Consider the following 14,485-nt stretch of genomic DNA (forward strand, 5'->3'; position numbering starts at 1 on the left):
TACATGCTTGCCAATCCTGCATAATGCACTGTTATATATGACCACCAATGGCATCTATGCAATGTCCTCAGCATCTTGCAAGTGTGAGACATGGTCGAACAGTGTTCTGCAGCTGTAAATTCCCTGTATCGGAGCTAAGTGAATTCAAACATGCCCAAAGTGTTTGGTGTTCAAGATACCCCGTGTTGAAGATATTACTGCATACAAGGAAAGCGGAAAAACAAATCTGCTAACTCACAATGCAAATGAAAGTGTGTATTGAGTGATTGTGGCAGATGGTCACTGAAGAGGATTGTGATGAAAAATAAGACAACAGCGGCTGCAGAAGTTGCTGCAGAACCAAATGTTGCACTCACAAACCCTATCAACACCAGAACAACACGAAAGGAGCTCCTTAACAAGGGAATCGCTGGAATTCCAAAACCACTCTTCACTGGTGGAAGTGTCTATAAAAGGAAACTCAGGTGTTGAAGCCATAAAGCTTGGACTATGGGGCAATGGAAGACTGTCACTCGGTTGGATGAGTCTTGTTTCACATGATTTCCAACTTTTGGCTGGGTTTATCTACCAATAGTGAAGCATGGTGTGGATTCAATGATGAGTCGGGCAGCCATAGCACAGTATCCATGGGGCCCCTTGGTTATTCTGCAACATCGCATTACTGCCAAGGACTATATGACCATTTTTGCTGACCAGTTTCATCCCATGGTACAATGTTTGTTCCCGAATAATAATACTGTGTTTTAAGGCAACAGGGACACTTTTCACAAAGCTCAGATAATCCAGGACTGGTTTTGAGTACGAGAAGGAATTGTCACATCTGCCCTGGCCACCACAGTCATGAGATCTCAATATTATTTAGCTTTGGTGATCTTTTAGAGAATGGTGTACAATTGCGATCGACCTCCATCATCATTGCCTGAACTTGCCAAAATTGTGTAGGAAGAATGGCATACGATTCCCTTAAAAACTATACAGGACCTGTATTTATTCATTCTGAGATGACTGGAAGTGATTCTGAATGCCTACAGTTTTCCTACACCCTATTAATAATGGTAATATGTTGTGTTTTTGGTGTTTCTGTACACCATCTGTATTTAGTGGTTGTAGCTTTGATTATTGCTAACATAAAACAAACACAATTATTAAGGTGTAACAGTGATTTTTTTCCAATCATATAAATTTTTTCAGACAGCATCAGACAGAAAATTTCATTACGTCATGTAACGCATTATTGTCAGTGCCAGACGTGGCAACAACTGCAGTGTGTGGTGTGAGATAAAGACAAAGAGCACAATGACACCAATGGAAAGTATCCTCCACTTCCCTCTCAACAGAATGCATGATGCACCTGTCTCTACCTTGCACAACATTCCAGTATATGGCACCTACTCACACTGAAATTTAAAAACAGAAGACATTGTGATGTTCCTCTTAGATGGACAATTAGGTGTTTGGGGGAGCCCGAGTGTTATTAAAACTTGCTACAGTGCTACTGTGCAGCAGACTATTAACTTCACGAAACGTGTGAAAATTAACCTGCCGACAACACATGAATAACTCCGAGGTTATATGAAGAGTACTAAAGATTACTGTTGCGAGCCTATCTCTTCAGTTAATACTGCGACTCAAATCTGATATCTCTGCATGTCATGTTCAAAGTTTTTGGTAATTTTGAAATTATTTGTGTCTAATAGTGTAACTTAACTTTTTCATAATCTTTGTCAATAAATACGCAGTAATTACATCCCAGAAATTATTTAAAGTAGATTAGCTACCACATCTCCACTTATAGCCACATAGGTAGTCAGTCTGCATGTCTGAATGAATCCAACAGCAATGTAAGAACTGCTACAAGAGACCACGTCATCATGGGAATAGCACAGAACATGCAGGGAGGAGCTCTCAACATTGATCCAACAAGGTGTTAACTTAACTTTTGCATTCTCAAATAGGAAAAAAAAGGCCATTTGTACAGTAAGTCACCTACATCACTTTCTGTGAGCTCATGGCTAGATTGAGAGACTTTTATTGAGATATAGTACCATGGGGGGATCCTGCAAAGTCCATAACTGAAATAAAATAAGTACATGAAATAAAGCATAACCACAACGTGACAGGCTCAGTCACAAAATGATGATGTTATACAACCTAAGATAACTGCAATATGAGGAGGAGGACAGAATGCTACTCACCATAACGATGATCAACTGAGCTGTGGACAGGCACAACAAAAAGCTTTTAGCCAAAGCCTTCTTCAGCAAAGAAAATACACACACATTCACAAAAGCAAGCATCTCTCACACACACGACTGCCACCAACAGCAGCTCCAACCACAATGCGACTTTCACATGAATAGTAACCTGGAACGGGGCGGGGGACGAGGGCGGGGCTGCAACATACAGGTGGGGGGAGAAGGGGGAGGGGAGAGAAGAGTGCTGCCTGGTGGAGCATTCAGACAGTGCTCTTCTCTCCCCATACCCTTCCCCTGCCCCATTCCAGATTGCTATTCACGTGACAGTTGCATTCCAGTCGGAGCTCCCAGTGGTAGTGGTCATGTGTATGTGAGGTGAGGTGTGTTTGTGTTTGCCTGCTTGTGTGTGTGTCGGGAGGGGGGGGCGGGGGGGGGGGGGGGGGGGGGGGGGAGGGGGTTGCACGCGCGCGCACACTTTGGCCGAAAGCTATGTTTATGTCTTTTTGTTGTTCATCTTTACAGTGATCAGCAATACCTCCTTCTCCCAATATTGTTGACATATCAACCTAGAGTTTCCACTGTTTAAATTTGCTTAACAGCTTAAGATGATTTTAATGTAAAAAAAAAAAAAGTGGTGGTTCACACCACACTTATCTATGAACAAACCTTTCAAAGTCGTACTCAGGTAATTTCACTGAAGCGCCAAAGAAACTGGCACAGGCATGCATATTCAAATACAGATATATGTAAACAGGCAGAATACGGTGCTGTGGTCGGCAACGCCTATATAAGACAAAAAGCGTATGACACAATGGTCAGATCAGTTATTGCTGCTACAATTGCTGGTTATCAAGATTTAAGTGAGTTTGAACATTATGTTATAGTTGGTGCATGAGCAATGGGACACAGCATCTCCCAGGTAGCAATGAAGTGAGGATTTTCCAGTATGACCATTTCACGAGTGTATCATGAATATCAAGAATCCAGTAAAACATCAAATCTCCCACATCGCTGCAGCCAGAAAAAGATACAGCAAGAACAGGGCCAACAAACACTGAAGAGAATCGTTCAACATGACAGACGGGGAACCCTTCCGCAAATTGCTGCAGATTTCCAAGCTGGACCATCAACAAGTGCCAGCATGTGAACCATTCAACAAAACATCATTGACATGGGCTTTCGGAGCTGAAGGCCCACTCATGTACCCTTGATAACTAACATGACACAAAGCTTTACGCCTCGTCTGGGCCTGCCAACACTGACATTGGACTGTTGATGACTGGAAACATGTTGCCTGGTCGGATGAGTCTCTGTATTGAATGGCTGGACGTGTACGGGTATGGAGACAACCTCATGAATCCATGGGCTCTGCATGTCAGCAGGGGACAGTTCAAGCTGGTGGAGGCTCTGTGATGTTGTGAGGTGAGAGCAGTTGGAGTGATATGGGACCCCTGATATGTCTAGATATGAGTCTGACATGTACTGATATTTACATAAGCATCCTGTCTGATAATCTGCACCCATTCATATCCATCGTGCATTCCAACACATTTGGGCAATTCGAGCAGGACAATGCGACACAGGATTCATGGTGTCAATTGCCTCTAGCACTTCTTCAGACAACAGTCGAGTCCATGCCACGTTGTGTTGCGGCACTCCTGCATGCTCACAGGGGCCTTGCACAATATTAGGCAGGTGTACCAGTTTCTTTGGCTCTTCAGTGTATAACCATGAAGGGAAAGACCGTTAAGGTCTCAAGATTTCAAGTCTGCTTTACCTTTGTTATGTCAAAGTCTGCTTGCTTTCGGTGTCTCCAGAATACAGTTGATGCAGCTGATTTTGAAGGCATTACTGGATCGCCATATACAAATATTTTAATGAGACAGCCAACCAAAATTATAAAATTGAAAAACCACAAAAACAGTGATGTGCTTGTCAAACTCCATATGCCTCCATCAGAACCTACAGGAAAAGAAAAGGTGGATGCACAACAAATTAGTTTTTCAGAGAGAATTAAAGTTTATGTTTTACACTTAAGCGCAAGTAGTCATTCTCACTCAGTTAAAACAATATTAAGTTGTTATTTCATCTTTAAAATCTCTATTAACAGAAAGATACACAAAGTATCAAAATGGCAGTAATATAGCCTCTCATTTCCTACAGATTGTGTGTGTTTTGTGTGATGATTTATACTGAGTTTCCTCTCCTTTAGGAATCTGTATTCTTTGTTATCTCTATTATATTTCTCTTTTACAGCACAGGAACTTTTGCCAGAAATTCAATGGTATTTTAACATTGATTAGCTTTAGCACTAGTCAAACTGTTCCTGTTATGGTGGTTTACAAAGACTTTTCAGATGCACCATAAATGTTGTTAGTCATTCATTCACATATGTTCTGTAAACTGCATCATGAAAGAGAGCTAACTAGGATGTGAAACACATCAAACTGTACTGTAGATCATTCCTGTAACGTACACTAATAACAAATAATACACAGTGTTGAGCGAGTCACATTGATAAATATGGGGATTTATTCTACATTACTTTATACCAGGTGTAATAAAAAGATATGGCCAAACTTCCAGCTAACCTTCCTTGCACAAAGAGGAAATGTGTTATAAGAACATGCGTCTGGAAACACTTGACTTTCATGTTAGAACTAATTTTCTCCTTTTCTTCGTAACAACATTTATCACGGGAAATGCACAGAAACAGAACGTAAAAGCAATACATGAAATGTTTTCTTACATGAAATGTTCTGCAGTCAACAGCCAACACCCAGAGAAATGAACGCAGGATGATTTTAGTAGTTTTAAGGTCCTCTGATACTGTGGTCACTGGAGGTGGAGCACAAGATTGGATTACATAAGGATGGAGAATGAAATCAGCCATGGCATTAACCTGGAGTGATTTAGGGAAATCACAGAAAACGTAAATCTAGATGACTGGATAGGTACTTGAACAGTCATCCTCCCAATTCCTTGGCCTCTATATTCTCTTGATTTAAATCCACCAGCATTTTAATTGTGGAGGCGTTTGAAAGCTTTCATGTACAGAACCCCAGCACAAGATGTACAGAGACTTTGTGACTGTGTTGAGGAAGGTTGAGAAACAAAACACAATTCTCCAGAGACACATCAGCACACCAGGGAGTCAATGCAATGACAGGTTGATGCACGTATCCTTGATAATGGAGGGCATTTTGATTATTTCATTTAGGAATGTGTTTCATACTGTGTTTTCCATGATTAATGTGTTGAAGAGTAGGAGAAACTGAGATCCAACTTGAAAATAAAATATTTCTGGATCCATGTCTGTGTAACATATTTCTTCCTCTACATTTACAAATTTTTCCTCATAGATTGGCCACAGATTTTGGTTACATCCTGTGTAAGAAAGTGTATTACAGGAGAAAAACAGCTGCTTTGAAAAAGTAGTGCATGCTCACTGATTACTACTTTTGGTAACTGATTTCTACTTTTGGTAACTTTCCATCTTCAACAATGCAGTTGCTGTTTTCCATAATACTTTGAAACAAAACATTTTTGTAACATCATAAACCACAATCAGCTGTTCATATACTGACAAACTCAGAATCTGTTTAATATGAACATTAGTTTTAACTGGAATTCACATCCTGGAGCCTAAATATCTTGATAAATTATAGATAGGGTGGCCTAATAAGATTCACTTTTAATCTGTTTTTATTATCTGTGGATTTACAATTTCTTTTTCAATGACAACTAGAAAACTATTACACATTCATATTGGAATAAATAGCTCCATTCTGAAAGCTAGATAGAGATGCATATTTAATGGAAATTTCCACAGATTGGACTACTCTCCTAAGGCAGTACGCCCAATCATCCAGACGATTTTTTTTTAATAATACGTTTCACACTCATGTCACACAAAGAGATATTATTACCTCAGAAAATGGAGTCTAGCCCTGTCCATGTTCACTGATCTGTACTTCTGGTAACTACAAGCCATTTTGATTTGTTTGGTATTGTGTAATACGAGTCTTAGTAAGATTAAGCCATTGTTGTGAATCAGTTGTGAGTCCATCCCATTATCCTCCTCGATGTGTATAGTAGGGGTGTGTTTGTGCCTTTATCAGTAAACTTGTGTGATCAGCAAACATCACAGTTTTTGAAGAGAACTCCAATGTCCTGGGTAAATCATGAATGTAAAAAAAAAAAAAAAAAAAAAAAAAAAAAAAAAAAAAAAAAAAAAAAAAAAAAGAGTGGGCCAAGCACCAGACATTTGAGAATATGGACAGTAGGGAGATGAGTCTCCACATTCATAGATGGAGTTTACTACCTCACGATTCAGTCAGTTGACTCACGAGTGATTATGACATTAATTCAAAAGGGGGAGAGGACTGCACAACTATCTTTAAGATGTAATTTTTTCCGCTCTCTTCAGTTTCTTCCCACATTCTCTGGATAGTAATGCACTCTTTTGGACAGTCTCCAGAGCAGTGAAGTTCTAGGAGATGCCTATACTAAACCAACTAGACTTCCAACATTTGCCTGATTTGGCATGTTTGACCACAGTCCAGTAGATAGTCCTATTATTAACATTACTGTCACCAACACAATCTCTAAAATGCTTTAATTCTGCACATGTTACCACTGTCTGATCTGTTTGAGGTTTCAAGAGCAAATGTTCCTTCTACATTATCATGTAGCGATATTCACAACTATTACACCAAGGGCTAGTTATAATTTCCAGCCAGGCTAGATGCATCACTGCATCCAAGGTGAAAAAAGTGTAGACACCCCTGACCATTTCTCATAATGCTGTGGCTGTTTTCACACATTTCCATTATGATGATACCATGCATCTTCAGAAAGTAAGTGTACTGGGCTTTTATACTTATTTAGAAAAAGCATATTTGGAAAAAAAAGAATATAGTTGAAACTCCTGTTGACTATTTTTTTCAGATAATAACCATCCTGTTCAAAGTATGTGGTGAGCAATAGCACAAGCTTCTTTATGACCTCCTCGAAGAACTATCCCACCAGCTCCTTCTCCCACTTCAGAACCTCTTTCTCCACCTGTTTATTGGCTGAAAATTTAATTCCACTCATGGGTGTCTTCAGGGAGGTGAAAAAATGATAGTCTGAAGGTGTCAAGTCAGGGGCATAGGAGGACAGGTTCAAAACATCTGAGCCGGGGAGCACCTCGGTGGCTAAGGCTGTGTGAGGATGGGTGTTGGCATTCAACAAGCACACTCCTGTCTTAACATTCCCCTGCTTTTGTTTTGCATGCTCCTTTTGAGTTTCTCTAGGGTCTCACAATATTATTGTGTATTGAAGGTCTCATCCTGAGAGAGAAATTCAACCAAAATGCTGCCTTTTTACTTACCAAACACCGAGGCCATGGCTTTTCCCCCAAAATTGTGGTTTTAAATATTTTAGCAGATGGGGAATTGGTATGATACTACTGTCACAACTGTCTTTCACACACTTCATTTTCAGTCGCAACAGAACTCAGAAAAAGCTCACCTTCTAATTCAAGTCACTCAAGAAACTTGCGAGCACTATTCACCTGATTTTTCTTGTGCTGCTCTGTCAGATATTTTGGGACCCATCTTGTGTGCAGTTTTTAGTGTCCCAGCATTTCAGTGATTATCTCTTATAAGAGAGTTCTGAAAACATCGCTGAAATTTCATCCACTGTCAAATGGCAGCCTCCATGAACAGTTTCCAACTTTTGCACCAACTCATCAGTCAAAATAGAAGGTCTTCCACTCCTCTGTTCATCATGAACATTTGTTCTGCCCCCACTAAACTCCCTAAACCACTTTAACACACTTGTTCTGTTCATAATAACATCGCCATAAATTGTTTCCATTCGTGAAAAAATTTCAGAAGGTGTTACTCCTTCCACAAATAGAAAGCGGTTCACAGTTTCACTCCCACTTGGCAGGATTTCTTAACGACATCTCTCACCCTACTGGACACATCAAAGTGATTTTACATTCCCCCACGTGCCTGTGACGCTCGTTCTGGTCACAGGATCCCTTGTACCATCCTCAAAAAATCAACAGCCTGTTATGGTCACAATACACTTATTTTCTGGACATGCATTGTATTTTACTTTAATTTATACAATTTATAAATAGCCACTCAACAAAAAATGCAATTACAAGACTTTTTAATGTTTTGCACAATAATAATACTTCTGAATGCAAGAAATACCTGTGTTGAATATGAATATTATTGAGCTTGCTAAACGTTAAATTACTAACAAGGGAAACTCCTCATCGCATCCCCTCAGACTTAGTGGTAAGATGACACAAACAGCCCTTCAAAAACTGAACTCAGATCAAGAATGAAAACAGGAAGAAGGGTTACTGAACTGTAGTTGGGGAAAAAACCACACACACACAGTGGGCAGTCCAGGCTTAACACGTGCAACACAGACGCCAGTGAAAGAGCTGCAACATCATGGGTAAGTGGTTAAAGTGCTGGCAAAGTTCAAAACTGCCTCATGCCTTTTGCCTTTTTTTCCCCCCACAACATTATGAACTGTAAGTCCGGTCATTAAAATGTTTGTGCTTTTTCTGTGGTCTTAGCAGTTGTCATACTATACAGTGGTTATAGAAGCAGAGTCATGGGGTAAGATTACATTAGCGTTGCAAGTTAATGTGATAAATAGTGCGAGCATGCGAGATACCACATAGAAATCCCATAGAAATGAAAACAATAAATAAAATAAAAGGGCATGAACTATGTTACAACAAAGGAATTAAGAGCCAAAACTTCCAGAATGGAATGTAACTCCAAAACAAATAAAAAACATATGTTTTGATGGAGCACAAGCAAACTATGTGATTGTGAAACTGTTGCGTTTATTTGTTGTAGCTTATGTGACAAACTATTATGTTTTCATCATTTCCTTGGGAGTGATCACATTCAAATTCATACGAACACCTAAATCATGCAAGGAGACATATCTCACTCAGTCACTAGACATAGAAAATTAGGAGCATCGATAATATATACCTATCATATGACACATGTACTGTCACTAATGCCGTATATGACACACCAGGTATGTTTTCCGGTGGAAGATTCAGTTGACTTATCGCCTTGTCGTCAAATGTTTGCGGTTCCCGTTCGAAAGCCACTTCCTTTCGGCTGCTAACAGAGTAGTTGTACAGAATCAGCTCTCATTATAGGTCCCTATCTTATACATCGTAGTTACACCACGAAACAGACACAAATTTGACTACAGCAAAAGAAAAGAATGGAAAAAAAGAAAAAGTAGAAAAGAAAAAACCATTAATTGCACGAGCAACATCTTTTTCTAGGACCATTCACTGTTCCTAATTTGCCTACTTTTTCACAGTTTAGTACACCTTCTTCCTGCTTTCATGCTTTATCTGTGTTCAATTTTTGATGGGCTGTCCACTGGGCCCTCTTAACACTAAATCTGAGTTGGGGTGGGGGTGGGGTGGGGGGGGGGGGGAGAGCATATAGAGGGGGGGGGGTGCAGTGGGGAGTCTATCTTTTAAGTATTTTCGATGGAAGATGATGTTTCTTATACGTTATATGGTCACTTCTACAGCACAGACTTAGATTAGTTTATATGTTGTGTTTACTACCCAAGAATAAGGATTTTTTTTTTTTTTTTTACTGCAATATAGGTAAAGCAATTTTCAACTCCTATTTACTATCACTATTTGACACTTACAAGAGGATCACATGACAATCTGATTTTTGTATTGTTTTATATGTACCTAAAGTAGTTAGACTTAACTCTTAAAAAATTCTGAGAAATTTGATTTAGAAGCTTTCAAAGCATTTTTAGTACCTTAAAGCACGGTCATATATTCAGCAAACTGCATAGCTCTGTTGTAGAATGTTCGCCTGTCATATGGGTGGCCTGCATACAATTCTAAGCCACAATAAGTTTTTAAACAAAGGAGCACATTTTATGAGCTTTTTGAAGACAAAATATTTAGAGATGAATGAGAGGCCACACAAGAAGTGGTTGTGACAGCCGGTACCAGAAGCACTGAGGACGTCCATCCGCAACAGAAACATCGCTGCACACAAACCAATCAGGCTGCCTGTGAGAATCATGCCTCCTAGAGTGGCAGCAGCACCAGGAAGAGAGACACATGCTTAAGTAACTGTGCAAGAGCAGAAGTTTAGAGCTGCAAATTGAAAGTCAGTCTGAGTCTTGCTAGCTAATTCCTGCAGAACGTTTATCATGTCTTCAAGTCGTCGATAGAAACAGTGGCCAAAAGACAGACAGTAGTCAGTCTTCAGTGTTAACGGAACAGCGAATAGAATTATCATGTATGGACAGAGATTGTCTGCCTAGAGATTTAACTGAGTACTGTTAGTTTAGAAGAGTTCCTCAGACAATACATCAAGACAGAAGATTAGTTCTGAGCACATTATTTAGCTTATGTTCATGGAACTGTAGTCAACATGGGACAGATAGGCTAAACTTGCATTACCAAAGTTGAGTAATATACTTTACTATTCACCATTCTGTGTTACTTTAATTCTGTGTGTGTGTGTGTATGTGTGTGTGTGTGTGTGTGTGTGTGTGTGTGTGTTTGGGTTGGGGGGGGGGGGGGGGTCAGTATAGGTGTGCTGCCCTAGGAACCACGCATCCATCCTACCAGGACACCCGTATCAGTTCAAATGGTTCAAATGGCTCTGAGCACTATTGGACTTAACATCTACGGTCATCAGTCCCCTAGAACTTAGAACTACTTAAACCTAACTAACCTAAGGACATCACACAACATCCAGTCATCACGAGGCAGAGAAAATCCCTGACCCCGCCGGGAATCAAACCCGGGCGTGAGAAGCGAGAACGCCACTCCGCAACCACGAGCTGCGGACACCCGTATCAGCCTTTCTTAGAGACAAGTAAAATTTTCATCAATGTGGAGCCCCTGGTCCACAACATCTTTTATAAAAGATTGGTAATTTGCGATGAAACCTGAATTTTTGTTTGTGATACGCAATTAGAAATAACAAGATGTGCATTTTTCGTAATTGCTAGTTGAGATATATTTGCTTAATTATTTAAATGACATAGGTTTTCAAACAGAATGGAAAAAAGAAAAAAATGACTAAAGCAAGACTCAAATTAGCGATCCATCCGATACCAGACATGAGGTCAATTTGCATTGAAGGAACTAAACTACAAGTCAGCTGAACACTCTACCATAGACTTGTGTTGCCTGTTGAAAAATCTACCATAGACTTGTGTTGCCTGTTGAAAAATCTACCTTACTTCAGGGCATTAAAGAAGCTTGGAAATCCTCAAAGTCTATTTTCTCAAGAAATTTTGAGAGTTGTGTCTAACTGCTTAGTGGGATAGGTATTTGCACAAATATAAAAGGTTACAAAATCTGATTGCCATATAGTTGCCTTGTAAATAATTGTATAATGTAGACACTCATACTTCTACAGCTGTAGACACTCTACAATGCAATTTCTAATGAGCTTTTACTTCCACAGCAGCTTTTTAATCACTAAAATAGTCACATTTGGCAATGTTTGCAAATCCATGAAATTTATTTCTAGAGTCTTTATTCAGGCTAGACAACAACAGTGAATTTAGATGCAAAATCTACAGGTAGTTAACAACATTCTGAGTTATATTCAGAATACATAAGCTGACAAAACCAGTATCTGCTGTGAAAGCACCACTTTACACACATTATTTTGCGAACTGAAACACATAAATTAAAACAAATTTTATACAGTGAGAACAAAATATTTACCTTCATCACTTAGAATTGTTCTTCCTACTGTACTTGGTTGGAGATAATCAGTATCTGTGTTCATGTATTTGTTGAGAACTATACCAAATGGGTTAAATGCCATAACAACAAACATGAACATGCAAAGTGTCATTCTGGAGTGGTCAAGCATTCCACTGCTGACCCTGTGCATACAGTCACTATCTTCTTTCTTCATCTGTGAGGAAAGAACAACTATGATAATTGCTGAATTCAAGAAAAGTAAACAAGGATAAAAGTGCATCATGTTTATGAAATCTGGTTGGAGACCTCACTGCAACTCTCTACTGATGAAATGGCTACTCAAATTCCAGTTAAAAATATAACAACTGTAGTAGTAGTAGTAGTAGTAGTAGTAGTAGTAGCAGCAGCAGCAGCAGCAGCAGCAGAAACTTAAGCAGGAAGTGTGTATTGCAACCACTAGCTAAGTAATGAAAAAAATTTATAAAATCAGTGACAGCTTATAGACTCAATGAGAAAAGGACACACACAACGACATACAAGATAATAAAGGGCAGATATTTAAGCTTTAAAGTTTATGACAACAAATAATTATTCTATTTGCTTGGGTTCCTTCTCAATCCTATTAAATTCTTAGTTTTGAGGATACTGAGTCAAGAATTTGAACTGCATTTCTATTTATATGTAACATACATATATACAGCTGCAATGAGCTCCTGAAATTCACATACACTGATTGAAAACTGATACACAATCCAGTTTTTGCCCAATGATGCATAATCCAGTTTCTGCCCAAATTAAGAGTAGATACGCCATCTATTACTGATACAGTTCAAATCTTATAATGTGTGCGATAAATAATATCTGCTATCTCATCATTATGACACAAAACATTCCAGTGTTCAGTTTAGTTTTTCAAATTAAGTTTACTTTATGAAAAGAATTGTCTAGTAGGATTTAACACTGAAATGAATAAATAATATCGGTTGGCTGGTGTGATATGAGAAATAGCACTCAGTTTACATTCTTTGTGACCGTAATTTCTCAACCACTAGCTAAGAGAATGAACACACAACAAATACATAACTTATTACATAAAATAACCAAAAGAAACTTTTACATTTTCACAAGACACTGCAGTAGAGATTGCGAAGGAAGATCCCATCTACAGAGCTGTGGTAACAATGAGGCGTTATTAAATCGCGTTATGTTCTTTTGTTGTGATAGGCCTATGAAGCTGTGCTGCCCAGCCCATTGCAACTGTCAAGGATCAACTTACGCTGACTCGACTATAGCAGTGACACAGAAAAAAGTTTAAAATTATGTCTTACGAGAAGAGAGAAGAGAAGAGAGAGTGTAAATAATACCTGAAATGAAAATGTATCTGTTACTTCATTGGTACCAGCAAGTGACTCAAACATATCAAAACCTTCCGTCTGTTAGAAAGCGATATCTATTATACATATGTCTGAAGACATAAGAGTTTAACAAAGCAATAACATACCTCCATTTCAAATGAATTCTCAGGTGATGGTGGTACAGAACTGTCCGAATGAGGTGGTGAAAGCGATGGAGAAGAAATGTCTGACTGTGGTGGTGTAATCTCCCCATCAATGAACATTTCAGACTTCACACTTTCTGGCTTCAGCAGCTCTTGTAAGGACTGCTTCTGAGCACTCATTTTTAGAGACATATTTTCTTGCTTTAACTTTGCATTTGCATTCTGGAGGTATCTGATATAATCAATGGCCTTACGTAAAATTGCTGATTTATTTAACTGCAACAAAATAAATAAAATACCACAATCTGTGACCAATGACATAAAAATGTATTCTGCATTATTGTTATTAGCTATTCCACACGACATGGATTCTGTCGTGAGGAGTAAGATTGCTAATCCAAGTGAAAAATATTTTTGTTCAGGAATGTTAAGTACCAACCTTTGCATCAACTCCGACTACAATATTTTTCAATTCAATAATTTTATCATTTATGCTTGTTCGATAGCGTCTTTCAATAGCATTATGAGCACTTCTCTTTACTTCCTTCACCTTCGGTTCTCGAGTAGTTGGAGTCACAGCTGCTATTCCATTGAGAGCAAGTTTGTCAGTGTCCAGCACAACTGGAATTCCTGTAATTGTTATTATTAGTGATGAAATACATTTGACAGGTCAAGTAAAAGCACAAATCAATGAATGAATCCGGACTATTCAGTTATGATATGAGAGTGTAATTAAGAAGTGGTGCATCAAACCAAGCCCTCACCTGTAGCAAGAATTGTACCATTGGCAGTATTTACTAGTGTGTGTATTGAAGTTCCAGCAGGAGAGGGACTGGTTGTTGAGCCCGTTACATGTGACGTAGTGTACATGACTGCTGTTGATGTCATCTGTGGTTCTGATTTTAAGAGTTGTGTTTGGAGAAGTACCTATAAATTGAGATCCAAGAATGAAAAGTGAATATAACCCATAAACCTCTATACAAATAAATTTGTTCTCAGAAAAAAAAAGTAACAGTATATGACTTAATTAGTTGCGAACTGTTG

The 14,485-nt window shown here is 38.8% G+C and overlaps 1 protein-coding gene across 1 annotated transcript in view; it reads right to left on the bottom strand.

Annotated features, from left to right (window-relative positions):
• The window catches only part of LOC126412208 (sterol regulatory element-binding protein 1), a 96,654-nt gene that overhangs the window by 68,355 nt on the left and 13,814 nt on the right, over positions 1 to 14,485 (bottom strand). Inside the window, exons 4-8 of the mRNA XM_050081691.1 lie at positions 14,206 to 14,368; positions 13,881 to 14,071; positions 13,445 to 13,717; positions 11,962 to 12,157; positions 3,973 to 4,157 (exon numbers count right to left, since the gene is read on the bottom strand). Of these exons, the coding sequence (XP_049937648.1) occupies positions 3,973 to 4,157; positions 11,962 to 12,157; positions 13,445 to 13,717; positions 13,881 to 14,071; positions 14,206 to 14,368 (1,008 nt within the window). The remainder of the gene's footprint in view (positions 1 to 3,972; positions 4,158 to 11,961; positions 12,158 to 13,444; positions 13,718 to 13,880; positions 14,072 to 14,205; positions 14,369 to 14,485) is intronic.

This window comes from Schistocerca serialis, chromosome 7 (genome assembly GCF_023864345.2).
Source record: "Schistocerca serialis cubense isolate TAMUIC-IGC-003099 chromosome 7, iqSchSeri2.2, whole genome shotgun sequence".
Taxonomy (NCBI): domain Eukaryota; kingdom Metazoa; phylum Arthropoda; class Insecta; order Orthoptera; family Acrididae; genus Schistocerca; species Schistocerca serialis.